General features: G+C 35.5%; 2 protein-coding genes across 8 annotated transcripts; both read right to left on the minus strand.

Annotated features, from left to right (window-relative positions):
* Nucleotides 1-123: 123 nt before the first annotated feature.
* LOC130724605 (B3 domain-containing protein At2g33720-like) lies at nucleotides 124-981 on the minus strand. Its single transcript, XM_057575878.1, has one exon. The coding sequence runs from the start codon at nucleotides 769-771 to the stop codon at nucleotides 310-312; it is 462 nt and encodes a 153-aa protein (XP_057431861.1). The 5' UTR covers nucleotides 772-981; the 3' UTR covers nucleotides 124-309.
* An 8,160-nt stretch (nucleotides 982-9,141) lies between these two features.
* LOC130722023 (histone-lysine N-methyltransferase ATXR7) lies at nucleotides 9,142-24,121 on the minus strand. 7 transcript variants are annotated; one of them, XM_057572610.1, is made up of 22 exons: nucleotides 24,104-24,119; nucleotides 23,791-24,012; nucleotides 22,942-23,110; nucleotides 20,590-21,193; nucleotides 20,379-20,495; nucleotides 19,948-20,268; nucleotides 19,279-19,860; nucleotides 18,748-19,200; nucleotides 18,178-18,601; nucleotides 17,941-18,090; nucleotides 17,410-17,831; nucleotides 17,200-17,322; nucleotides 16,384-16,464; nucleotides 15,083-15,136; nucleotides 14,793-14,944; nucleotides 14,043-14,086; nucleotides 13,907-13,964; nucleotides 13,330-13,443; nucleotides 12,125-12,246; nucleotides 11,019-11,072; nucleotides 9,683-9,767; nucleotides 9,142-9,554 (listed from the first exon to the last, which is right to left on the minus strand). In XM_057572610.1, exons 3-16 carry the CDS (start codon nucleotides 23,073-23,075, stop codon nucleotides 14,065-14,067), a joined length of 3,639 nt encoding a protein of 1,212 aa, XP_057428593.1. In that variant the 5' UTR covers nucleotides 23,076-23,110; nucleotides 23,791-24,012; nucleotides 24,104-24,119; the 3' UTR covers nucleotides 9,142-9,554; nucleotides 9,683-9,767; nucleotides 11,019-11,072; nucleotides 12,125-12,246; nucleotides 13,330-13,443; nucleotides 13,907-13,964; nucleotides 14,043-14,064. The 7 variants fall into 7 exon arrangements, with proteins under 7 accessions (XP_057428593.1, XP_057428595.1, XP_057428592.1 ...); XM_057572612.1 differs by having other exon boundaries at nucleotides 9,142-9,598; XM_057572609.1 differs by having other exon boundaries at nucleotides 9,142-9,767.
* Between the last annotated feature and the right edge of the window lie 3,370 nt (nucleotides 24,122-27,491).

The following is a 27,491-nucleotide window of genomic DNA, read 5'->3' on the forward strand; positions in this document are numbered from 1 at the left end:
AAATGGGGATTGAGGATTTTTTATAGAAAGGAGTCCTACACTATTATCTAAAAATATAGGTTATTTTGCAATTAAATTATTTAATAAAATAAATAATATCAAAATGAAAAGTAAAAGAGACTAATTAAGTGATGTGGATAATATAAGAACACATGTTGCAATATGATTGGTACATCTATGCCATGAGTGATTTAATCCAATTTCGATAATGAGTTATATAGACAACCCCTTTTAACCAACATATGATTATCAGCCAATAGAACTAATATCAAGTGTGTAGATCATCATTTGTCATGAGATTGTTCTGACTTACGTAGGTTTGGGGTTGAAGTCACTGTTTGTCTGCTCAATCCGCTTAAGCACGGAGAAGTTGAAGCAGGATCTATAAGAATCCCATTGAAGACCAATCTCATCTCCTTTCTTCAACACCCTTCTCTTGACAAAGTCCCTGTTCCATCTCCCAATCAAGACGTAGTTCTTGGAAGAAGCCCAACGCTTGAGAACCAGCTGGTGCATGGACATGGTGTCAACATCCCAAACCCTAACTGGTGTTCGCATTCCACTCTCAGCGTCTCTCTGAGCATCTCTACCGAGCACCGGCACCATAAAATTCTGCAGCAAATTTGACCCGAACAAGAGCCGGTTCAACTTCCCAAGATCGCTCGAAGTCAAGGCTTTCTTGATCTTCCATGGGTTGTCATAAAGCTCAAGTGATGTTGAACACCCCCAGCACTGTCTTTCATCGTTGTTAGTGGCGGGTTTTTTTACCATTTTTCTGCCACGGTGTTGTGTTCTTCCTATTTCTCTTAGAACCGCTAGAATTATAGTGGCTTCTGCTTGTACCACCGTGGTTGTTGTTGCTAATGAAGGTGCTAGTAGAAATCAGTGATAACTCTGTAGAAATTGTGGTTGGTTTGTGATACTTTTCTACTCGTGGAACATTGTGAGAGCCTGTGCGTCCGGGATGCATGATAGCTAGATTTTTTAACAAGTTCCATTTTGACCTGCAGTAATGCATGCCTTTATATAGAGAGAAGAGAGATACGAGTATATTTGTTATTGTTGCAATATATTTACGTCATAATTATTAAAAATATCTTAGCAGTGGAACATTTGAGCTAGTGGATGTTTTTGATCTCCGGTAGTGGTGCACGGTCATGAATGGATCTTGCGGTAGGACAATGCGATGTTGACATGGGGGTATCTAGAAAGACACTGTGAAATTGTATGAGAGCAGAGACAAAAAACTCAAAGTCATAAAAAAATAATGAATCAATAAAATGAAAAATGCTTGCGTAAATGAACAACCAAACTTATATTTATAGGCATGGCCGCATGAGTGAGGGTCAAGAACCCATCTTAATTGGTACAAAATGAGCAGTGCTTAAATAGATGAACAATGCTTATGTAAATGAACTTATTAGTGCTCTAACATCTACAACTATATATCTAGCTCTCTCAGAGTTGCAATCTTCCCAAGAAGCCAATATTGCGGCTTCAACGGCACCAAGGGAAGTCAAGTTGGCATCACTGAGAACACATAACAAAGGGTAGCTTTCATACAAAATAAACCATATGAACAATAAAATAAAATACGAATGGAGAGGGTAGCAACAGTGGAAGTGATGAGAGCGACTGAGACTGCGGCTAAGAAATATAAGTTGTTTTTGACTAATTTACTTTGATTAAGAAAAGTAATAACTTTTTCAGATTTTTTTTTAAATATAAGTCACTTTACAATATGTATGAACTATTAATTATTTTTCAGTGTTTAACCTTATATTTAAAACTCAACATTATAGAAACAATTATGCTTTACAAGACTTTGTTTTACTTCCACTATCATTTGGAGGTCTGGGAACATTAATATAGAGAAAAAAATTTAAATAAGGGTAATTACAAATGCTACTAGCTATTTTTTTAAAAGTAGAAATGATATTAAACGAAATCAAGTAGCTAAAGAGGCTATTACATAAGTTTGAACAAGGGAAATGCTACTAACTAATTTTAATGTACTATTTTTCTTAATCCTAGAGAATTAAGTAAAAGTGACTAATAATAAGGGTGAAGAGAATAATAAATTTGTAAATTATATTATTAACTTTCCTAAATTACTCTTATTTAAAAGTTTATAAATTCAATTAATTTCTTTCTCAACTTTAATTATCCTTTTTAATTTCTCTTTCAAAGTTAATAACTTTTCGAGTTTTCACTATATATATCTCTATCATATTAAATATGAGGATAAATATAAACTAGAATTAATAATTTATTAAATTATAAAGTAATTCATATTTAAAAATAAGAAAAGCTCGTGTAATTAAATGGCATATAAATATGAATAGATGTATTTCTAAATGGCATGTAACTTTTTGTTCACATTAATTAAATGCATCAACTTGTTAGAGAGAAGATATAGAGTTTACCGATTATCCAGCATTACTACATCGATCTTGATTCAATAACAAGAACATTGACTAAAAAATCATTACATCAGCAACTAAAAAATTGTTCATTCAATTCTTTGCTTTCTCCATTTTGGGTGAGCTGATATTCTTGAAGTTCTCTTAATGCAAATAGAGATAGTTTGAAGTTCTCTTAATGCAAATAGAGATAGGTTTATTTACTAGTAGCTAGTGTATCAGTATACATACAAATGAGGGAATTCTTGTTTCGAGCGATGCAAGCCAATCAAACCATTATAATTGACATGTTAGTGCATGGACTCTGTACTTCATGATAGAATCTGGAGTACTGATTGATGAATGCATATGCAATTTTCAAATGAAAACAGGACAGGTGGTGTTTATAAACCAATAGCATGTCTTTTAATTGGGATGAGTATATACTTGGAATGTTTCCAATATTCACATGAATCCATCCCCACTTGAATAACTTCCTAAAGAGAAAGTTATTTATTTATTCCTTTTCGATAAAAGAAGGTAAAGGGAATCTTCTCTCTTAGAAGGAAACGAATATTCACTTGAACGTGGCACGATTTTAGATTTTTTTTTTTTTTGCTTAATGGTCAAATTGGTCCCTGTGTTTGTAGTGACTTTTGGTTTTAATCCCTTCCCGGAAAAAAACTTGCCGATATCTCCCTGCAGTTGCAAACATTTTGGTATTAGTTCTCATCGGAGAATGGAACTCCGGTGAGACCCCACTTGGCACGCTGACGTGTTAAATCAGTCCTACGTGGAATATTTAAAAAGAAAAATTAAAACCTAAAAAACCCTAAATACCCTTCTCCTTCACCACTAATTCCCCAAATCATACCTAAATCCCTAAATTCCCAAATCAACTAAGCTTTAGAGCAAAATAGAAACACTCGAGCGTGAGAAGATGGTGAATCCTTTGGTCAAGTTTCAAACAGACTCATTATTCTTGACAAAAGTTTCAAACACAAATATCAAACCGATAAAGTACAAGCAAGTAAACTAATTCTTCAAATCTTGTGTTTCAAAAGCAAAAAAAAAATACATGAGCCTTTTTAGATGGATCAAAACCCAAACTAAGTGTTCAACAAAGGAAGAATACGTAGAAAGAAATAAGAGAGGGAGAAGACAGTGACAGTACGAAGGAGAAGAAGTTGAGGGAAGGTAGAAGGATATTTAAAATTTTTTAAGTTTTAATTTTTGTTTTAATTAATTTTGTTTTTAAAAATGTTCCACTAAGGACTGATTTAACACGTCAGCGTGTCAAGTGAGATCTCATCGGAGCTCTGCCCTCCGGTGATGACTAATACCAAAATGCTTGCAATTTCAGGGAGATATCGGCAAGTTTTTTTCGGGGAGGGACTAAAACTAAAAGTCACTACAAACACAGGGACCAATTTGATCATTAACCTTTTTTTTGACGTTTTACATATTATTTTAAGGATTTTTCTATGGATCAAAAAAAAGATGGTTAAATATTTTAAATTATAAACTCATTTTAATATTTCCTCAATATATCCTGTCACTAATTTTAATTTATATTTAGCATTTTTTTCACTAATCGGACATAATTATGCTTATACAAAAAAACTAATCGGACATAATGAGTCGCTAATTTAGATTAGGGATTGGATTAGAGTCTAATTCTTTTAAGTCGATAAATCTATCATTTTTTAGCAATTGATTTGGAGATTGATATACTAGTAACCACTTTAGCGCCTTATTTTAGTAACTAGTTTAGGCCTCATTTAAGGGGGTTTATAGGTTTATGTTTCAAAAATATAAAAACTCAAAGTAGACTTCTTTTATAAAATCATATTTAGTTTTTTAAGTTTTAAAAGTTGTTGTCAATTTTGAAAATTCACAATAATCACAACAATTGTAAGATATTTTCTACCAACATTACCTACACTTAATATAGAAGACCGAGGTGGAGTGTGACAATCACGATAGAGCGCGAAAACGGTGCCATATGGTGGTGTCTCGCGTAGGTGTGATATAGGACACTTAGTAGCAATGATATAGTGGTGGTGGTGGATGCTAGCTAGTGACATTAGTGGTGGTGGTGGTGGAAGAGGGTTGTGTGGTGACGGTGGGAGTGATTTAATGATCACATGACCTTTAAATAACATTTAATTTTAATCATTCATGATTAAATCTAACGATCATGATTTATTAATCTTATTTCAGCATTTGAAAATCATTCTCATATGATACATCCCAGTATATATAGGTCCTTTATATAAGGTGAGGTGAGTTTTTACTTTTTATAATGAGAGACAAGTGAATTAACTTTTTATGTACAACCATTTATATAAGGTATTTAATGGTCCATATGACTTTATGTTTTAATATTGACCATGTTGTGTTGTTTCCAATATTTACTTTATATATAGATAATTATCAGGGCCGACCCTAGGATAAAGCCACCCAAGCAAGCGCTTTAAACCTCCAAAATTTTTTTTACCAAGTAAAAAATGCCTTAATTTTTTTTTTTATTTTACTAAGTCAAAAAGGCCCAAAAAAATCTAAAGTTTGCTTTAAACCTCATTTAGTGTTGGGCCGATCCTGATAATTATGCATCATTGACGCTTATTTTGTAATACCCAATTTATTAAATGTGATTTATATGATTTCGGTTGATTGAACTAATAATGTATTTGATATGATTTGAACCTTTAATATGTAGTGACATAAAAATATTCTGTTTTAGTGATGAGTTAAAATAGGAATATAAATATATGCATTCTTATTATTTATTTATTTTTTTGAAAAATAAAGGATTATATATTATTATCCACAAAAAACCCCTAAGAACAAGCTCTTAGGGAGCGAGAGACCCCAATAAAAGAGGCACCCGACGAACAAAAGAAACCCCTCTAAACCGAAAAAATCCTAACCCGAACAAAAGCAAAAACAAAGCCCGAGAGAAACAAACGAAAATCAAGTCTCGAAATGATCCTCATACATCTTTTCCAAACCCCGAATAGCATCAATATCATTTCCCTCAAACTCTAACCCCAAGACTTTGCCAACAAGCCACGTCTTTTTCGAACGCGTGAAGTAACGACCTCCACTAGCATGAACAGAGATCGACAACGACACGGGCGAAGACGAGAGACCTACCTCATGCTCACCCCGAACCTCTTTACAAGCCGAGTGAAGAGCTCGAGTCCTCTTGCAAGAGGGATCCTTTCTAGGACGCCCGCGTCGACGGGGAGGCTGAAACGAACCCTCCAGAGAAAGCCCCTCCTCAGGCGCAGGACCAGCGACCTCCACCGCCCCAGCAATCAAACCCGGGGAAAGAGGAGGCAACGACAAAACCACCTGAAGCGGAAGAGCTTCTTCTGCAGCATCACCAGGACCTGTGGTGACCAAATCAAAGGACTCGTTGCTCTCCGGAAGCCCAAACCTGAGCCTCACACCCGCTGAAAGCGGGAACAAGAGAGGTATGGTTCTCGGAACAGCCAAACTCCTAAAGGAGGGGGCAGCAGACAAGTTAAAGCGAAGACCAGCACAGTCTTGAAAGATTCTGCTCCACCTTCCAGCCGAAAGACCATGGAGAAGAAGAGAAAACAAACCATTCTCCCAGAACCCCTGCATAACAGCTCCTAACCCAACACTGGCCCAACGCACCATCCTAGTCGAATCCATCAATAGACTTCCTTGCACGGCATCACCTCCCCCTACTAGATCGCTCACAACACCGGCCACACCACAACCCGCGCCCAAAATCTCTGGAAAGAGGAACCTGTCTGGAACTCTACAACTCTCACAACCCAAAAACCCAACACCGTCAATGGTCCCCAAATCACATGCGTCAAGTTTTTCGTGTTTTTCGCTTTCTTCTGACATCCCATAGTTAGAGAGAAATCTTTTAACCTAAAGGTTCTCCGATCCCTTGTTCAATTTTTTTGCCGTTTGAAATGAACTCACCTACGCTTCCGCTTTACGGTTATTTGTTCTCATTGATTTGACATGATATATCTTGTAGATCATATCTTATATATCATCTATGTTAAATCTAGTTGACATTTTTTTACTTTTCTCATCTCTCATTACTCTCATTTAAAACATCCCATACACATTGATGCTTTGTTTGGGAGTGGAAGGGGAAAGGGGAGGGGAATGGAAGCGGGGGGTAAGTGGATGATATCTCTTTCCCTTCTTTGAAATTCCAAAATTTCACAGAATCATCTATTTCGTGGGAACTAACAAAATAAATAAAAGAGGATCTTTGAGGGTTTTAAGAAATTCCCCGAGCTACTTTCTCCACTTTTTAAAAGACTCCCAAAATAGAGAATGACTTCTCATAAATCACTCGTGCACAAATTTATTTATACAGAGATGCTTTGAGATGACATTTACTCTGGCTTATCCATCTACATTTGTACGAGGGTCTTCATCGATATTCTGAAAGCATATAGGAAAAATTAAGAAGGGGGAACATTACCCTGCAATTTGTTAGCTAGCAGCATCTCATGCTTCTGTTCCCAACTTGGCTCACTTTCTAATAAAGTTTGTTCTGTGTAGATGATAGCAGCCCGGGGTGATATTATTCAGTTTTCACATATCATGCAAATTCAAGGCCACTTTGTGAAGATTAAATACCCTTAGTTGCTTTTTTTTTTGATAAGCTAAAATATTGCATTAATGTGAGTACAAAGGGTACTCAACCCACAATACAAATAAACTACAAATAAATACCTAAAGCCAAAGACAGCAAAAGATGCTTCTCAAGACCTCCGTACAAAACAAATAAAGCACCAACCTATCTAACACAAGCCAGCAAAAGTCAATTTGGTGATAAACACCCCATCTCCACAATCGAAGCCCACTACCCAGACCACGAAAACAAGAAATAAAAACATTATGTATAGCAGCAAGTAACCCCAATTGAATTCCAGCTGCAGCCATTCAGCTCTATAATCGGAAGTTACATTTGATTTATGAGGATTAATGTTATGAAGAGCACATTGATATAGGCTTCATTCTCCATAAGGCAGATGTGGTCGCGAAGACTCACACAGTCGATGGATGGTTGAATCCTCTCAAGTATGCCGATAAGAGTTCAAACATTGAAATTGTGTATGGAAAATAATTTGATAAAAAAGTCAAAACTCATTTAAGTGATTTCTCTTCGTTTGCAAAGAAACTAGTCTCTCAGATTAAAGATGCATGTGGTCGCGACTAGAAACTGATGTGTTCAAATCTAGGCTGAGTAACGAAAGGAATTAGTGCATGTTTGGATTTCCGTTAGGTGAATGTGAAAGCACATTCACACAACTTAGAGCCTGTTTGGTTTTCAGTTGGGTGAATGTGAAAGCACATTCACTCAACCCAACAAGTGTATGCCGTTGGCTGAATGTGCATTGGAAATCGTGATCTCGAATTCCAATGCTTCAAACGGACTTCCTAACTGAAAACCAAACAGACACTTAACAAGTGCATTCCGTTGGGTGAATGTGCAATGGAAATCGTGATCTCGAATTTTAATGCTTCAAACGGACTTCCAAACTGAAAACCAAATAGACACTTAATCTCTCAAAGACTCAGACTAAAGATGCATGTGGTCACGACTAGAAAAGGGTGTGTACAAATCAAGACTGAATATTTGGCCCTGGAACTTTTGTTTCCTTTTGAAATGCAACACATAATGGATTGTTGCTTTCCTTTTGAAGCCAGATTCCTTTTGCTTTGGATCTCCTAACTTTTATTACTACAAGTTTCTTGCTTTAGTCCAATCAACAATCGACGTGATGAAACCAAATTTGTTCCTTAAGATGAAGCATTAGTGCAGCTTTTAATTCGAAATAGATTCTATCTTTTTGGAATGCAGCTTAACGCAAATAGTCAAATACTACTTTTGAAGCTAAGAATCTTTGCAAAGTGCTTTGTGTTGATATTGTAGTCCCATCTCTTTAGTGATACGATTCTGCCGTTTGGCATGTTTATTCGACACCCATGAAGTCTACACCATTGAGTCTCAATAAGGTTATATATATAGTTGCACCAACTCCTTTTCCAAATATATACAAAATGTGTGTGGATATATGCTAAGTGGTATTCCACGCATTGATTACAATCATTTTCATGTGCAACAAAGACCGAAATCTGTTGTACAAAGTTTGAAAATATATTTTTTCAGTAATAATACTTTTGAACTATATGCTACTTTCCTGTGTATTCTTATCTGAACCTAATCGCCACTTCTTCTTCACCTTTGTGAATCTATCAAACTAAATAAATGTTTTTGGTGGCTACAGGGGGAGTTTCATCTCCATAGAAATCTTTCCTAAGAGGAAAGAATTGCAGCTCACTTCAAGATTGATGGGAATTTCTTCATAATCTTCCTCTTCAAACTCATACACATTTGTATTCTTCTTTTGTCTGCTTGGCTCGTGTTCCCCACCTCTTTGATATCAAGACTAATCTCATTCAAAACATATGTCAATCCCTCTCACCAGACGACTTGTTTAGGGTTCGAACTTGTGTCTTCACTCTTACAAAGATCTAACTTGTGTACCACTAGACCAAGTTTATATTGTTCTCTACGTTAATTTTTTTTCCTATGACTCTAATACATTATAAATCGTTTGTGTACAGTTTATATTAAACTTTAATAGAAACAAAACAACTAAGTTTAATACTTAACTAAGATAAGAACATGGCAGTGCAAAATTAAATTACTAGGAAGACAAAACTATGCAAAATAAACTAACAAATTATACATAACCTACATGTCTACGCCATTCAGAATGTTAATGTTAAGAGTCCTTAACAAATGATATGTATTAATTGTGAATTGAGATATAATAATAATGTATAAAAAAAATAGGAGTCCTGCACAACATCGGTGAACTTACTTCCATTATAAACTTGAAATTGCAACCCTCCTCCTTTGTCCGGGCTGGGGACCGGCTGTGTTATATAAGACACAGGCGGAGTTAATTGCTAGAACATATTTACATCACTTACGTTTTCATTTTTTTTTTCTTCTTTTCTTTTTTACATCACTCATCATATCTCTCACTTTCCTTTTTTTTCTATTCATATCCCTCTCATTGTGGTGTAAGTGGAGTGTTAACCCTTACTTTTTCAAATCACATGAGCTTCTCCCTGCATTGTTGGGTAGCGAAAGACTTAAGGATCTCCACATTGGACTATGAGAGCAAATAAGACAAGGGGGTTGGACACCACATTTTTTACTCTAAATTTTAAGGCAATAAGTGTATGAGTCAGCTTACTTATAAATTGTTCGATACTTGGTTTTTCATCAACGTGAGACTTCTTGCTCACACTTGATAGTCCAACAAGCATAAGCATTGCCAACTGTAGGGAAGGAAAGAGAGAAATTGAAGCATCAAGCAATTAAAATGATGGTTATGTGCAATATAGAGCACAAAACAATGAATCACGTGATGTATTCATAACCCCAACCGGCATAAGAAGCCAAGACTATTGGGGCATGTATGTTTGAAGCTCCTTTTTCCTCTCCAAGGCTTCAAAGGTTGACTAAGTACTGATGGTGAAGAGGGTCTCATCATTCCAAATTCAAGGCAAAGCATAATCTCGACAGGAATTAAGCAAATTGCACTGACATCCCACGGGTTTATCATTATTGAACTTCCCGACTATTTTATAAAATAGAATGACCTCCTCTCTTTCATATATTACTAAGAATAATATAGAGATGTTGAATTTTATAATGAAAAATCTTATAGAAGGTCCGAATAATAATTGATAAATCTCAGAGAAGATCAATGCAATGTCCCCAATGAAATAAGGATGGTTGGTGTATAGTTAAAATATAAAGAAGAGGTTGGCGGGATAGGATAATAATAAACCTATGGTGGTAATGGTGGTAAGTGCAAAAAAATGTTCAATATATATTACAGACCCATATCGAACCTATCAATGGGAAATTTCAATATTCAAACCAAGTCATGGAAGTGTATCAAGGTGACCGTGACCATGTCAACCAATTCTGATAGCATGCTTGACCCTTTATTTAGGTAGTTATATTATCTTGACCAAAAAAAAGTAGTTATATTATCCTTTTCAAAGTATGCCATTTGCCAATGCTTCTAAATTATTTAGTAAAATGACCTATGTTGATATTACTGGACACATTCGCTAGTGAATTTTACAAAATAATGTTGATATTTAGATTTCCTAATGTTTAATATACACAATCAATTTTGTTAATATATGTGTACCCAACTAATCTACATTTTTCCCTCTGAAAATTCCGGATTTAAGTTGTTTGTTAAATAATAATAAATTTTTTTAAATGCTAAAGAAAACATGAAAAAGAGTTATTGCTCACTGTCAACGGTGCAAGCTCCACACAATATTTAAACGGAAAATTGTTGGAATGAATTAAGTATAAAAGTGAGTTTGTGACGAGTTTTAATATTCCGTGCATTCCAAATTGCAATGGTATTGGGCTAGTAATTCATTTTTCTAATACCTTTGGCTGCTGTTTACTTAATTTCCTCAGGGAACTTGGAATCATTATTGAACAAATAAAAAGGACATGGCTAGCAATGACTATAACAAGTGACGGAAAGAGAAACATACCAGAATGCACAATCCAACTCAGCAAACAAACAGTTTTTCCTACTTGAGCTACTCCTGCATATTAAAGGAGGGAAGCTAAATAAATTATAGAGAAAAGGAAGCCGATTACATCAATAAATTCTAAGGTATATTGCCAATCAATGTCCCTTACAAAGGGTTCTCCCTTGAACATTTCAACCATCGGATTGAGAACTGGGAACACAACATTTCAAGTAGCCATGAAACATAAATTTTTATTTTAGTAGTGTTTACTATAGAGAGAAAAATTAAGCCAACTACTTTTTCTATATTATATAGTAAAATATTTTCACTGCATGACTCGCACCATTCATCCTGAACAAAGCGAAATTGAGCTTCCAAATTACAAACCCATTCACACTTTTTTGTTCTAGGAGTGAGGGATTGGGATTGGGATTGGGGGAGGGAGCTTATTTTCTTCAAATAACATGATTTGAACTCTACACTTGAGATGTCCCCGGACTCTACCACTTGAGCTATGTAAGGGGTCAATCAACTTCACATGAAATCTTTACTTTCCAAATTTCAGGCAATATACAAAAGTCGTTGCTAAATGGTAGAAGCCAACAACACCAAGCATATATAACAGATTTTACCACATAGTTTTACACACCCAAAAAGGTAATGCTAGTTTATACTTAGTATAGGCATGTAATCTCACTAATGGCAAAAAAAAAGCTTAAAATTCATCATGCAGATTAAATTCCTGCACATCAATATGAATAAACATTTAAACTTAGAAGGTTGATATTGATGTATGATAATTTTACATTCGACTGGTCAAGGAAATTTAATACCATTATTATTGCATCTAGATACATAAAATAGTTGCAACTATTCACTAGTAGCTACTAACACAACTCAAACGAATCCTTGTTATAGAAACGAGGGTGTAACAGAAAAGAGCAAGAATTAGGGGGGAGGGTGGAGATTTGCACTTGTATATTTAAATGGCATGCACTAATGTTTCCAAACCTTTTTATTTCATTAAAGAATTAAGCATCTTTTGTACCAATTTATTCCTTCACTAGAACATATAAAAACATGGAAAAACAATTGTTTACAGCTTCTAAGAGGAGAAACTCAACTGCCACAAAAAGCCTACAAGAATGCCCGAGTTAGTTATTTCATCACGAACAAGTAGGCAATCCAATTTGTAAATCAATCACCAAAAGAATTCAGTTCACCATTAATGATGCTGATCCATAACCTGAAACACCATAATACTTAAATTAATACCCAGAACTAATGCACTAGATGCCATGTTTATGTTTTACTTTCACTCTAACTAAATATCAATTAGAATAAAAGAACAAGACTGACTACAAGCATAACATTTCTTATTTTTGTTTCAGTGGATATTCAGTCAAATCAAATGATTTACCAAACAACAAACCAAGTCGAGGAACCAAATATCTAAAGATGCATCAAATTCACATGATTACATGCATAATATATTGCATAGAAAAAATTAGTCACAAAAATTACAAACACAGTATACAAGATGTCTGAAACCAGAGCTAAATCATATACTTATCACATACATGGTTATCCTATTAAAAATGGTGGTTCCATACCCTTATCATGAAGCAATAGCCATGGCCATGTGATATGCAAGCCCCATTACCATCATTCAAAAAAACATGCAAAGTTGGTCTTTATCATGTAAAAGAAAGGTGCACTCATTGGTAGTTGGAACTAGATTAATTTGTAAACATTCAACAATGTTAGATTTAGTGCACATGAAAGAACAGTACATGGGCATTTTGTAATGAAACTTCAACAACCAGAATAGGTCCTGGGAATGAGATAACTTAAAACACAATGCAAGTTGAGAATATAGCTACAGATATCAACCAGACACTAAATGAATATAAGAAAACACATGTATTCATAGATAAATATGTGAAGTCTCTAACAGAGGAGTTTGAATCTATACAACAATTCCTCCATAATCTTCACTGGCTGTCACCCCCTATCTCTATCTAGAGGTGGCCTCATCGGGTCCATGTCAATTAAACAAAAATCAAATATAATGTGATCAAGACATATTTTAAACATTTAGAGTTTAATATGCACTGCCAGTGTAAAAAAGTTTTACACTATCATCAAATCATATTTTAAACATGACGCATTATCATTTCAATTTTCAAAGTATTTTAATTAAATAACCACTTTTGGCACGTCTCTGAAAAATGATTGGCTGACTTTTAAACTGTCAGCACATATACATTATTCTGATACACACACACATATATACCCTCGTGAGCACTACGTGAAAGTCGAAACATACATGTACGATACATTCAAGCACTCTTGCAACTCATCCAATTTGATTTCAAGTGAAGTATGAAGTAACAATCGTCAAATCTTCAGCATGCAACATCCAACTATTTTGGGTGTAATCCTGCAATAAAGATGATAGCAATAGGATTACAGAAAACGCCAAATTAAACTTGTTCCAGTCAAAGCAAAATGATTTTTTCTGATCAACTCCATCTACCAAAAATTCAGTTAAGGTACGCTCATTTCCATAAGATTGACTAATTTTCATCAAATTGACTCCATTCACAAGTTTAAGGAGTTGAATGGATCCATTGAACAAAACTCCTAAGCAAATTAGTTACAACACGAGGAAGTGTAAGCGAAAAGGAGGACTAACTATCCACCAAATGGGGAAGAAAATTGTTACAATTATCGGTCAAATAATCAGTTAACAAAAAGGTGGTCAATGTCTAGGATGATATGCAAGGAGAATTAAATAAACAAAGTACATGAATACTGCATTGCCAGAAGAAGCACATAAGCATGTAAATAATAGTCGATGACAATATTACGACTAATGTTCACGAGTCATGATGAGTGCATACCTATGGCAATAAGTGTGTCCACCCAATGCTTTAAAATGTGGACGTTGAAAACAACAACCTAGAAAAACATTGAACAAATTAGAGTGTAGTTATAAACAACAAAACTCACTTTCAGGCTTCAGCAGTAAGTGCATACCAGGATTAGCCTCAGTATCTACCTAATTAAGTGATCCACGGCACCTGCATGATAAGTATAATGTCATAACGCAGGTATATCTATAAAATTGGCAAGCATAACAAAAAGGATATTATCACTTCATTTTTGTCCTGAGAGTTCTGTTAATCGTCCAATTTAACAGTCTATCAAATAAACTAAGCCTTATCTCTTTGGGTAGGGTGATAAGAACCTTGGGAGAACCACACCACAAAAGCTAGCTGTTGTAGTTGGAGAGCCCAAGGCCTTATAAACCCCACATTAGAATCCCATACTTCCAATGTGGAACTCAAGTCCCATACCTTGCAATTGGGTCCCTAACATAGGGCCAGCAACATTAATTCTAAAACAACACTGCTTCATCGAAAACAAAATATTCACATAATCCAATTCAGACCAAGGTCTTTCCCAATGAATTCTCCTAAAACCCAAGTTATTCACAAGCAGTGTTGAGAGAGAATTGGAGGGAATCAGGGGAATGTTTAACTTTCGATTTGATCTATTAGATGAAGATCCATTTAGTTCCTTTTATCCAAAGAAAACTATAGATGCAACCATTGAGAGAGAATTAGAGGGAATCAAGGAAATGTTCCATGTGAACTTAAAACATGATAGCATACATAGTATTTCTTAATTAAATCAACGGGATTCAAATATCTAGCATTGATACCAAGAAAACCATAGGAGAAAAATCATGCTAGGAACTGAGTTACTGAGGCGTCATAAACTTACTTTTTGGAACCACAGTTGCAGGGAATCTTTTTCTCCTCCAAGGGAAACTTATAATTGTATGTAATTTCTTCTCCAGAAGCTATATGCCGTTTTGCATATAAAAAAATCTTCTTTTGACCCTCAACAGATATAACCTTTGTATAGCAGTTGGGCTGCCGAAATTTCAGTTCAAATTATGAAGAATGTTAAATGAAAGATTAGAACACATGGATGTCACCCAAACATTTTTTTGAATGCATAGAGACAAAAAAATACATGCATTTCAAAATATAATAACACTGCACAAGTACCTCACAAGAATGGTTAATAAATCTTGCAATCCCACCTCTCTTTGTAGCATCAACCTGCAAACATACAGAAAAGGATTTCAGTTTATCAAGATATGCTTATTTAGAGAATATCAATTTAGCAGACATGATAGTTTACACAATACTTAATACTCTATTTACATAGGCTTGAGTAGATTAAGTATATTTTAGATTATCTAGTAGAAAAACCAATCATATGACAAAGCTATGATGAGTCTGGAATTCTGGATTGCCAGTAAAAGAAGCCTATGTGAGACAAATAAGTCATGCAAGCTATTACCAAGAACTTTAGTTGTGATGGTCAAGCGGTTATGATGTTTTGATGAATTCCCCTATGATTCAATCAAGAAAGCCGCAACTATTTAGCTGACCATCCATTGGCGCAACAGTAGAAATGTTTGCTGTACCAAATTATTGAATTGAAATGCTAGTTGCACAAACTGCCAATCAGATGTTAACTTTAGTTCTAATGGTCAAGTGGTTATGATGTTTTGACGAATTCCCCTGTGATTCATTCAAGAAAGCCGCAACTATTTAGCTAACCAGCCACTGGCCCACTAGTAGAAATGTTTGCTGTACCAAACTATTGAATTGAAATGCTAGTTGCACAAACTGCCAATCATCTTCTACATCTGACATCCAAGATTTCCTCTACAAGCCTACACAACTACCATCCAATTCCTGATAGCATACTTGACGCCTGATCAGGTCTGTATTGTGTACTCAACAACTTCTAAACAAACTAAAAACATGATCCATAAGGTCAGACAACACTATTGTCCTTAAACTTCATTATGTTTTCTAAGATACAGTTAGTCAGTTAGTGTGATTCTACTGTTCACAACTATACATTTAGTCTTAGACTCTTAGCTTAGTGTAGCATACTGTTAGCTTCTTGAGTTTGTTAGAGACTTTGAATTATCATGTAAACATGTTACAACTGTTAGGAGGCAGTTAGAGAGCTTTTCAAAGAACCCCGACATCTATATAACCATAGCTCGGTAATCAAGACTTTCAGAATGCTCATGAAACATTTCTTCCCAGATTCAATATCTTATCTCTTCTTTCTCAGTCACTCACTCTACCTAGGAATTCTTCATGTTTCAATTGCGTAAAAACGGAAAGAATAATATCAGTCAATACCAATATAGGGTAGATAGGGTGAACTAAATATAAAATATCAGATTTATCTGATATAGCGACTCCGTTATTATATTAGAGAAGCAACATCACTGAAACTCACAAAATATAAAATTTAACAAATACTGTAAATAAGTACTAACCACGTAACCATCATCAAGTCTAAAAAGGTAACTGCTTCCAATTCCCATCTTCTCATACTGACGCTCTCGTATATCAGATATCTGTGAGACAAAACCAGATCTGTTAACTGATCCAGTAAAAATGAAATTACATTAAACGACAACATTGATCATGCCATGGTTCTTAAAAAGGGAAACCAAATGCCCACAGGAAGACCTATTAAGATTCATGATCCATTGTTAATATAAAATTAATTGTCACGAAGAAAACGTACAAAAATGAGTGAAGAAATAAATAATTACCTTATATCATTATTTCCTTATCTTCTTAATAAATTATTATATTCTGTACATTACTAATTTTATAGCCATCAATGGTTCAAGGTATTCAGGCTTCAGGGAAGCAATCACTGGATAAAAAGCTTGCAAAAAATATTATACCCAGAAAATGAGCGCTCATTAACTCATTTGCAATGACATATCAGTTTTGTTAATTGCAGATGCGGGTCATGGCGGAAAGACAAAATCCCACCACACATGACAAATAATGGTTGAAATGGCGGCCATATGGCGGGATATCGGGCATGGCGGAAAGCCAAAAAACCGCCATGAGAAGCCGCCATGATGGAGATTTGGTAACACTGCGACATATACAACATGCACACCTCTTCCTCAACATTAAATTTGGAAGTCCTATAAAGATAGACCTTCCTCATGTGATTAACTTAGGCAAATTGTTATACAGACAATATATAATTCAAATTTTGCTTTGTAAAAGCAGAACAAGATGATGGCCTTGAAATATGCATATTTGCAACAATAGATTTTTGTTTATACCTGAGGACGAATTAGTTCTCCAATATATTCAATGACAAAGTCCTCTGCCTCTATTGGCTCCATGGCAATAAGACCCCAGTCATGAATCTTGCTCCTTTGAAAACGTAATCGCTTTTTCCGTGCCTGAAATACACAATAGTTGAAAGTTAATAGAGCCAGATGCTTTGGATATGAATCACCAAAAACATAATATTATTCAAATTCAATCACCTTCAATTGAGCCACTTTCAAAAGATCTGCACCCTCAGCAGCAGCAACAAGGTTACGCAATTTCACCCTATTAGTTCTTGCAGAAATACCCTTACCATTTGACAACTGAGATAAATTATTTTCAGTATCCATGCACTTGTTTTGTACACGCGGAAGACCCCTGACACGTGCTCTATATGCAGGACTGGCACTTCGAGACCATTTATGCCATTCCCATCCATCAATAGAAGCCCTAGCACATCCATCAGATCGAGGACATAAATTCAATTGCTTCGATTTAGCAGAATTCCCCCTTGCCACAGTAACCTGTTTGCTAGCTCCCACATTCGCACTATTTGAAATTTTCAAAACCTTAGCAGGATGTGAGGATGTCATACCATCTATTTGATGCTTCCTTTTTAATTTTGAAACTTTCTTTGATGCTACAAACAGAAACAACCAATGCATAGAAAAAACATTCAGTTAAGTTTCAACAAAAAAAAGAACATGAGAAACATACAAAAATCCAGTCAGAATATGCCATAAACCTACCATTAAGTATCTCTCTGGAACCAGTGGTCTTCCCTTGAATGGTTGCTCCATCACAACCATCACTTCTAATCACCTTCTTTGTGCTAACGCTATTATCTGTTGACGTTGAAAGCTTCTTTTCTTTAGACTTTACAACATCCATAACATCATCTGAATAAGGACAAGTGGATGGCTGTTATTCCTACAGAAATATATAATTATAAAACCAGTAACAAAATAACAAGGAAAATTATATACTTTGAACTGTACTTGAAAACTTCAATACTTTCTGACTAGTTTTATTCTTCGAGGACAACTGATCACTGTGGGAGTTACTGTTGACATTGACAGAAGAAGACCTGCCATTAGAATGTGTATCCTTTTTCCCTTTAATCATCCTAGCCTTTCCAGGTTTAAGAGACGTTATTTTGACTTCTGCAGTCTCATCCACATCTCTAGATTTCCTTAACTTAGCCACAGGCGGCTTTCCTGGCCTCAAATAATCATCTGTTACACATTGGGAGGAATGCAACTCTTTCTTTGACCGCTTCTTGCTGTAGGATGTATATTTTTCAATCACCATAGGAACTCCAGAAGAATTTTTTGTTCCTTCCTTCACTCTTCCTAGTCCAGAAGTAGCATCATTTGAATGTTCCTTGCTTGCACATAATGCTTTCTCTTTCTAAAGAATTACAAAAATAAAGATAAGTAAATCAACAGAGACAGTAATGAGATGAAATAAAAACAAATAACAGAGACAAGTCAAAAAAACCAAGGTGAAATGCAGTATTCAAGTTCTCATAAATATTAATTAAACAAAGTTCTCACCTTGTTACGACCATAAGAACGGAATTGCTTCTTCTTGGGACACAATGATATAAAAATTTGATTCAATGCAGAATCAAGAAGTGAAGACTTGCAGTCTTCTAGAACTTCATCGTGCAGCTTCTGACGGCACAGCGCAGTGGCAACATATTCTGTAATCTTAGGATTACATTCAAATAACCTTGAAGGTCGAAATTTTGAATTGAATTGTGGGAAAATTGTAGGACATTTCTTTTCAAATCCAGGTGGTAGTGGTAGGTTACCAATCTCCTCTTCATCAACCACATCATCCAAATGTCCACACAATTCTTTAAATGCTTTTGAGAATATATTAGACATATGGTTTCCAGATGCGGACATGCAAAAGGAATGCCCATCTCTTACAGGATCCATAGACTTGTCATTAAGAATATCCTTCACAGATGTTTTACAAGTGCCACTGTCACTAATAACAACCTGCAATTATAAAAGGATTCTTCATCTCAGTAGTGTCTAGAGAGATAAAGGAATATGAACACTTCAAATCAAACTTACCTGACTCAATTTGTCTTCCTCTGGGGAAGGAATTAATGTGTTCACTTCCTTTTCAACAAAACTTCGAATGTAATCAGCTAAAGACATCTTTGAAGAGAAGTGAAGCTCATTCTCCACACCTTCGATAATGCATGTCAAATCTTTAGAGTTGTAAGTGTGTGAAATCATTTGACCTTCGAGTATGTTTCCACTTTTGAGACTACTAGGAGACGAATCTAACTGAGGATGATAATCTCTCTCTGGAACTTCATACTGTTCAATCTTTTCACCATAATCTTTGCATCCATTAACAGATGGCTGAGGCTTAGGTTGAGACCAAAGTTTCCTCTTCCTCCAGGAAAATAAGTACTCTGTTAAAGGGTCAAAAAACACTGCATTCCACATGACTTGTAAGCAATAATTAAAAAGTACTTTACGAACAACAGCATATGACCACCAAAAATTTTCAACACTTCCAACTGACTTAACACTTGTTGAAGATGGTCCCGAAATTTCATGACAGGACTGATCATCCAAAATATGGGAAGATGCAAGCTCACTTGGAATGGCAGTATCTTGACTAATCTCCACGGAAAACTTACACTGTTAAAGCAAATATTAAACAAATTAGCAAAACGTAGACAGTTAGAAGTTATCAACAATGCCAACTGTAATACAATTAAACATCACCATTTTTTTGTCTAACTTGCAAGTCTCAGAATTACGATCAGTTGATTCAAGCTTAAGCCTCTGGTGTTTCTTTTCAGTAAAAAATTCTGCAATGATATCACCAATAATCCCATCTAGCACAACTCTGCGGGCAGCTTTCATGACGCCCATGTACAACTGGGACGAAATATTTTCAGATATTTCACAAGTTAAGTTCACCACATTACCAACTTCATTGCTTGTGGAACCTGATCTACACATGGTTCCAGATATATCTCCTTTCAATGCATCTACAACAGATAGTAACACAAATGTGCCATACTTATTGTCAGAATGGGAGATCTGCACATTAACATAAATAAGTCAAAAGAATGATTATCAGAATAACAATTTAGTCCAGCAACAGATCTGCAGCCTTATACTATTTAATCAAATGAATGTTTGAATCTTACCGCGGTTGAATCTTTAAGATATCCATGGTGGTGCCAGGAAACCAATTCCGAAAAAGAATGTGGCCCATGTTTCATTCCCTTTTCATCCTCATAAAGCCAACAAGAATCTTCACGTAACTGAAATAAGCAATAAGACAGAGTCATCCAAATGGCCAACACGTAAGTTAAGCTGATTTAAATATAACAAAACATACAGCAGATATTGCTCTACCATCTGACAAGATATTATACTGTTGAAGGACTCAGAGTTTGAATCCGATTGATTGGATTCCTTAATGCTGTAATTGACAAGTGTATGTGAATCGGTGTTCGCAGCCAGAGGAGCAGCATGTTCAGAAGATCTGTCGTGCCCGTAAACTGCCATATCCTTACAAGAAGAGGAGGGGCAATGCGTAGGCATCCTTGTGCTTAAGGTACTCATAGAAAGATATGCAAACCCGGTGGAAACATGGTCAGGAAACTGCTTGAAATAATTCAATGGTACAGGGTTCATTATCGTGCCATTGATCATAGGATACACAGGAAGTTCTAATGGCAAGAAACCAGAAGTTAGGCCCTCATATAACTGCTCCTTAATATAAGGACCGCACATTTGCCCTTGTTCATTCACATACATCCATCCACTCACAAAAGCAGGTGGTTGCACATAGCCAGTGAAACTCTGGTCCAGATGTGAAATACTACCTGTAGTGGTAGGAGTAGAACAAACAGGAACATCACCACTGTTAACATTTGATGGACAGGTCATCTCCATTTCAGAATCAGGATCAACTTTATCATCAAAATTGCAGCAAGAGGGAATGTCACCAGTACATCTGCACCATGGGAAGTATTGAACATGTAAGAGAACTTAATATAAAAAGGGAACTGGGAGTACAATTTAGGAAATATCAACAAGAAAAAAAAAAAAATAAACAGAAGTAACTCCAGAATACCAAAGAACTTCTCCATACATTCCAAGTAGACTCCCTTAAAGAAATTCTTAGAATTCAGACAGGGTCTAACTCAAATCAAAAGTTAACTTAAAAGATGAGGATTGTCCTGCACTTTATAAGGATTACTTTGGTCATGTCTATAATCAATGTAGGACCTTAACACACACACCTCACACTCGAAATTAGACATCCTGGGCATGGAGGCTGCAGACTTGATAAAAAAATTGTAGGAAAGTTGTCACGCCTAGGGTTGGACTTGGAGCAGAGGACTGACTTTTGTCCGAATGGCGCAAGCCAGGTATATTTCTTTGTTTTCTTTTGGGATATCTTCCAAGCAGTGTTGTTAATCGCGGATCGCAGAAAATAGTGGAAAGCCAAAAATCCACTATTTGCCTTCATAGTGGAAAATAGAGGCAAATAGCGGAATAGTGGTGAGCGCTACCCTATAGGCTGCTATAACCGCTATTTGACAACACTGCTGCCAAGTCAGATTGACTTCATTTATTTCACCTTGAACAACTGCAGACCATGCTGATTTATACAAACTAGATATGTCCCAAGTTGATTGAAGATGTGTGTGTGGCCCAATATTGGATCTAGGATAGGCCCAATATTGTCCTACCCTTTATAAGGACAACATTTATCACATCTCTAGTCAACGCGGGAACTTAACACATCCCATCCAAAACAAACATCTAGAGTGCGGATATTGTAGGACATTTTTTTGGGAAAGCAACACGGTCAAGCTGATTAGATTCTTGGATGCTGTGAAAGCCATGAGGCAAGGCTGATTTAATTCTAGGATAGGCTATGACTCCATTTTAAAATTTGGATTCGGTCTAACTCAGCCCCAAATGCTACCTTGTTAGGTGAGATCTTAAAAGAAATCATGCACATATCGAAGAGAGGCCATAAGAACAAACAATTTTTCAGTGCTCTTATAGTACTGAAAACTCTCAGCTACACCTCTCACAATTTGAAAGTTATTCACACTTTCTATTTTCAAAAAAATAAATAAATCGGGGAATAACTGACCATACATGGCAATGTCTTTATTTAAAAGGAGAGTATGTATTTCTGTATTGAATTTTTTCCCCATAACAGTCCAATCCAATAATTGCACCTTAAAAATCTACAACCGTAGACCATCGAAAACTAGCAACTAAAATAAGTAAAACATTGCCTTCCTTGCTCCTTCTAGAACCCCTCCAAGTGATCAAAAGAAACTGCTCCGCACTTGAAGGAAACGCCCTAGAATCAACAAATACATGACCACACCAAAAAGTCCCATTAAGGTTTGACTTTTGATGCAAATTAAAAGTAGAACAAGACAATACAAAATGTTAAAAAAGGGCAGTGTTTTTTGGTTATGGTGTTTTTAGTGGAACCAAAGAGAACAAAACAGAACATGCTATCCTGTTCCATTCCGCCACACTACCTAAAGGTAAAAGAAGGCTTCATACTCCCTATATACTAATTTCCTAAAATTCGAACCAAAGGCATAGAAGAACTAGCAAAACAAAAGATTGACAGAAACTTAAGTGAGTTGCAGCAGTAGTAATCATGATTATAAAACATTCTTGGAAAACATAGTCAGCATCTCATGTAATGTCGGAAAAAATGATGACCTTTCTACATCTCGCAAGGGTATATCACCGGAAATTCCTGCATCTATATCTGGATGTGCAAGACCTGACACTTTGAACCTCTTTCTAGAAAAGAAGGGGACACCTTCATGAAGAAAGGGAGTTGAGAAGACCATGAACCTTTTCCCAATACGAAAGCGCCCTCTAAAAACTGGGTCATTGAAAAAAAAGTGCAACCAAATTAAAAATCCACAAAGTAATGCAGAAATTCAAGATAGGCATATATTTCTATATATATAAAACAATTATGCCTGCAAGTCTACAAATTACAAACATAGTTATCAGCTTAAGATAAAATAATCTTCTATTCAACTTTATACTTCCATTACTTATCAATAAGTCTAGAAATTCTAATTCCCTTCCCCATAAGTATCAAATCAAACCTAACTGAAAAATGAAAATTAGGCTAATTTGTATTATCCTTAATGAACATGATATCAAAACCATAAGATTAAGAATGGTAAATTGGAATTACACGATTAGGTCAGCACGCGTGGATCGACCAAAATTTGACGACAGGAAAAGGATTGAGCTTCAAAATGTGGCAATCACGAAGGATTTTAATGCGCGTGTTACTGTACAATCATCATGTTTTGGAATGTAATGATAATGCTGACACTTGAAATTCATAACACATGCAAGCGAAACACACAAACAAACAAGCAAATTGACGAGATGTGAATCCACTACATATTATTATTTTTTTAGTTTAAGACTTGCTTTTTACTGTTAGACCTTCTCCCCCAATTCAATTCCCTGCAACACTCAATCGATTCCAGTTAAACTAGAAGAGGAAATAGGTGAATCAAAAATTCAATTAAAGATGAAAACCGTGGTCTTCTTGCTTCAATCTGTGATGAATTCGCTCAGATTCGATCTGGTTCGCTCCGATCTGGCGATGAAGCCTGAGGGAGGGGAGAGCGGGTCTGAGAGCAGGATCAGGATGGATGGATGGATGGATGGATGAAGCTTGCTGTATAATCGACTGAGATGTGCGGTGGGTTGTGTTGAGTAATATCAAACCCTTACTTTGGATTTGGCCCAAGTTGGATTCTGCCAAAAATAAAACAAGAATGGCTTTAGATGATGATTAAATATCATAATAAAACACATCAATCTAATTAAACCTATCAATTGATCGAACCATGCTATTCTTGTAATTTGCTTGTGCCCACATGTATTTCAAAGATGAGATTTCTCGATTGCGTAAAATGATTTATGAAATTGTTTTGCAGTTGTTATCTAGCAACATGCATATATTCCAAACTTCTTTGAATGAAAAAACATTTTGTTAGTCTCTTATCGTTTAATACGATTCCAGTGGATGAGAGATTAATTTCACGATTGTGGAATACTTTAATTAACACTGAAAAAATTAGCAACATGCATATCAAACAATAATGTGATTTCTATGTATGGATCAAGAGGTTGAATTAAACCCCTTTTCTCACATGCATAAAACCTAATTTCTTCAAACATCCATCAACAATTAATTGAATTTGTTTGGGACTTCACTTAGTGTTGTTCTTAATCATGTCCCATCTTTTGAAAAAAAAAAACTGGACAATTTGATTGAGATTGAAGGGGCAATATGATTCTTTTTTTAATTTCATTTGGTTTAAAAAAGAAGCATGCCATGAGATAACTTGTTATGACTAGAAAACACATTCTTAGGCCAAAACTTCTATTAAACTTTTTGGTTTTATTAAAATTAGACATCTTGATATATTTTTATTCTAACTAATACAACAATATTTTACATTTTTTCCTTCTCAAAATTTAGATTCATAAAATATACAGTACGAATTCTCATTTTTGTAATGAACGTATGTTATGTGCTTTATCTAATAATCTACTTTAATTGTAAAATAAAGTATATGTCTTGGGATAAGTTTGTTTTGGCATTTTTTAGGCTCAGAAGCGAGTTGCATCCAAACAAGCATGATATGAAGCATGATATGAAGCTTCTCATCAACGATCCAATACGTTTTAGCAAAAATGCACAAACACTAAATCAAGTCACCAAAACAATGTTCAATTGGAAGTAACAAATTGGAGCATTAGGGGTTGATTTTGGCTTCCAAACGTGAGTTTGATAAATGAGCAATTCATGTCCAATACACGTATTGGATCTGCTTTGCACAATAACTAGGCTCTCAAAATCCACGCTTCTAAAAGAGAGTTCTCAAAGATCTCATTTCAGCTACTAATTCCCTTCAAAAGCTCACGTATTTCCCTCCAAGTCAGTGAGGGAAAAGATCAAACTCTTCTCTTCACTTTTTAACTTTCTAGGGAAATTAACAGATTTAGGTCCAATCTCAAAGTTATTCAGCAAATTCAGATTCTGGGTGTGTGGGTATTAGAGCAACTCCAATGGGGGTTGCTTAACCTGATTGCTTAAAATAAGGTGCGTTCCTTATTTTTCTGCTCCATTGGAGCTTGCTGAGGTGGCGTTGCTAACAGCTCAAAGCTAAGCAACGTTGCTTAAATAAGCAACGCTCCTTAACTTGCTGCAGCTATTAAAATACTGTTTTCTCTTTCTCAACCAGCAACAGAATTCTCGTTAAAAGAAGAGGGAAGAACAAAGAAGAGGGAAGAACAAGCAGAAGCAACAAACAGAGATAATCCATAAAGGTCACAAGCAGTAGAAAAAAATAAAAAAATATTCAGAAATTTATTACAGAAGAGAAGGGAGATGAGCAGAAATTTAATAAATTTAAAATACAAATTGTTGAAAGTCCCAAACAAAAGAAAAAAGCAAAACAAAACAAAAATTTGTTACATAAGAGAAGAGAGAACCGGAGACGGATATGTGAGGTGAGCACCGCCGGCGCAGCAACGACTCCGACAACAATGACTTATTGCATGTCTCTGATCTATTTTGTAAACCCACAATCTCGTGATTGAAGAATTGATTAACATCGTGTGGGAAACATAGAGACCAGGGGTGTGAGAAAGATGAAGGAAAGTGTGAGAGAGACGAAGGGGTGATTGAATCTCCGATCCATTTTCTTTCTTTCTTCTTCTTCTCGTCTCTTCCTCTCTCTTGCAGAAACTGCTTCTGGATACTTCTGATAAAGGTTGAAGATCAGATTAGGTTTTATTTTCTAAACCTTATTAAATATTAACACAAAAGCAAGTGGGCTTTTATTATAATGTTAAAAAAATCAAAGCAAAATAACTAGCGTGGTGGGTTCGGATTAGGTTTATCGTTGGATGAACTGCATTGCTGATATTGATCCCAAAAAAGAAACGATGGGTACCGCTAGTCCGTGAACAGCTAACCATCGTACTGTAAAAATTGGATAGGTCCTATTTATGGTCATTGGAGCCTCCTAAAAAGATCTACTAAATTCATCGAGTTGTTCCAAAGGATCAAAACGGCCTGTTATTAAAGGAATTCCTTGTCGGCTCTATGTAAAATACTCGTTTGGACGGGGCCTGAAGGTTCATAAGTATTTGGGCCTAAAGAAAAAATTGTATTTAATTAATAAATTAGTTTTTTCTTTAACTCAATTAATAAATTAGTTGATAAAAAGATTAATTAGTGATTAAGTAATTAGTTACATTTAAAAAAAAAGTAATCAGTTACATTTGAATTAATATTTAAATTTAAATGTGAGAATAAAAAATATAAATATAAAGTATAATGGGACCCTACTAAAAGTAAAATAAGCAACCTTGCATTGGAGCAAAATCAACATGGATTGCTTATGAATAGCTTAAATCTTATGTGGCAGCTTGGGCCCACCAAAATAGTGTTTAAGCAACTCAACTAGCAACCTTGCATTGGAGATGCTCTTAGGTCCTATCTCAAAGTTCTTAGGCAAATTCAGATCCTGGGTGTGTGGATAGGTAACATGTAAGAACTTCAGATTCAATATTGGGGTTCAAGATGGTTTAGTCTATGAAATTGAATAATTCAGGAAATAGCTGTTGACATAATGAAATATCAGTTTAAATTTGGGAATACATGAAATACAACACTGAAGACAAATTCATGGTGGACAGCCCACAGCCGTTTGGCGGCTCAACAAAGACAGAAGAGGGAGGTTGCATATGTTCACAACAGTGCATACAAACACACTACATACATAATTACAAGCCTCAATTTGCCAAAATACTAGAAATTTAATACCAACTCTATCGTAAATCAAGTTTATAACCTACTCAAACACTCCTAGTAAGCTCACCGATAACCTTTTTCGACAAACTAATAAATCCAGACCAGTTCTTCATCTACAACTATAAGATCACAGAAAACAAAAAAAAAAGCCTTCATCCAACGTTTAATGAGAAAATGATCCACCAAAGGATCTTGAGTTCTTTTGTGGTGTTGAATACACAACATCAAGCCAAATTCTACATGTCAGACCCAAATGTTGAACTCAAGTTTTGAATGGATTAATTAAAAAAATCTGGACTACACCTAAACTATAAATCCCCATATCATATTTCGAAAGAGCATATTATAGTTAGTTTAGTTATGTAACAGCTCACACTTCAATTCAACTCAGGATCATCACATAATG

Source organism: Lotus japonicus, chromosome 6 (assembly GCF_012489685.1).
Source record: "Lotus japonicus ecotype B-129 chromosome 6, LjGifu_v1.2".
In the NCBI taxonomy this organism is placed as follows: Eukaryota; Viridiplantae; Streptophyta; class Magnoliopsida; order Fabales; family Fabaceae; genus Lotus; species Lotus japonicus.

Bases quoted from the DNA above. Each gene is read 5' to 3' on its own strand.
- LOC130724605 (XM_057575878.1), bottom strand. From the start codon at position 771: ATGGTAAAAAAACCCGCCACTAACAACGATGAAAGACAGTGCTGGGGG.
- LOC130722023 (XM_057572610.1), bottom strand. From the start codon at position 23,075: ATGGTCTTCTCAACTCCCTTTCTTCATGAAGGTGTCCCCTTCTTTTCT. The intron at 21,194-22,941 runs GTCATCATTTTT...CCCATGGTGCAG, and splicing joins CCCTTGCGAGATGTAGAAAG to ATGTACTGGTGACATTCCCT. The intron at 19,861-19,947 runs GTGATGTTTAAT...TTGCTTTAACAG, and splicing joins GCAAGTTAGACAAAAAAATG to TGTAAGTTTTCCGTGGAGAT.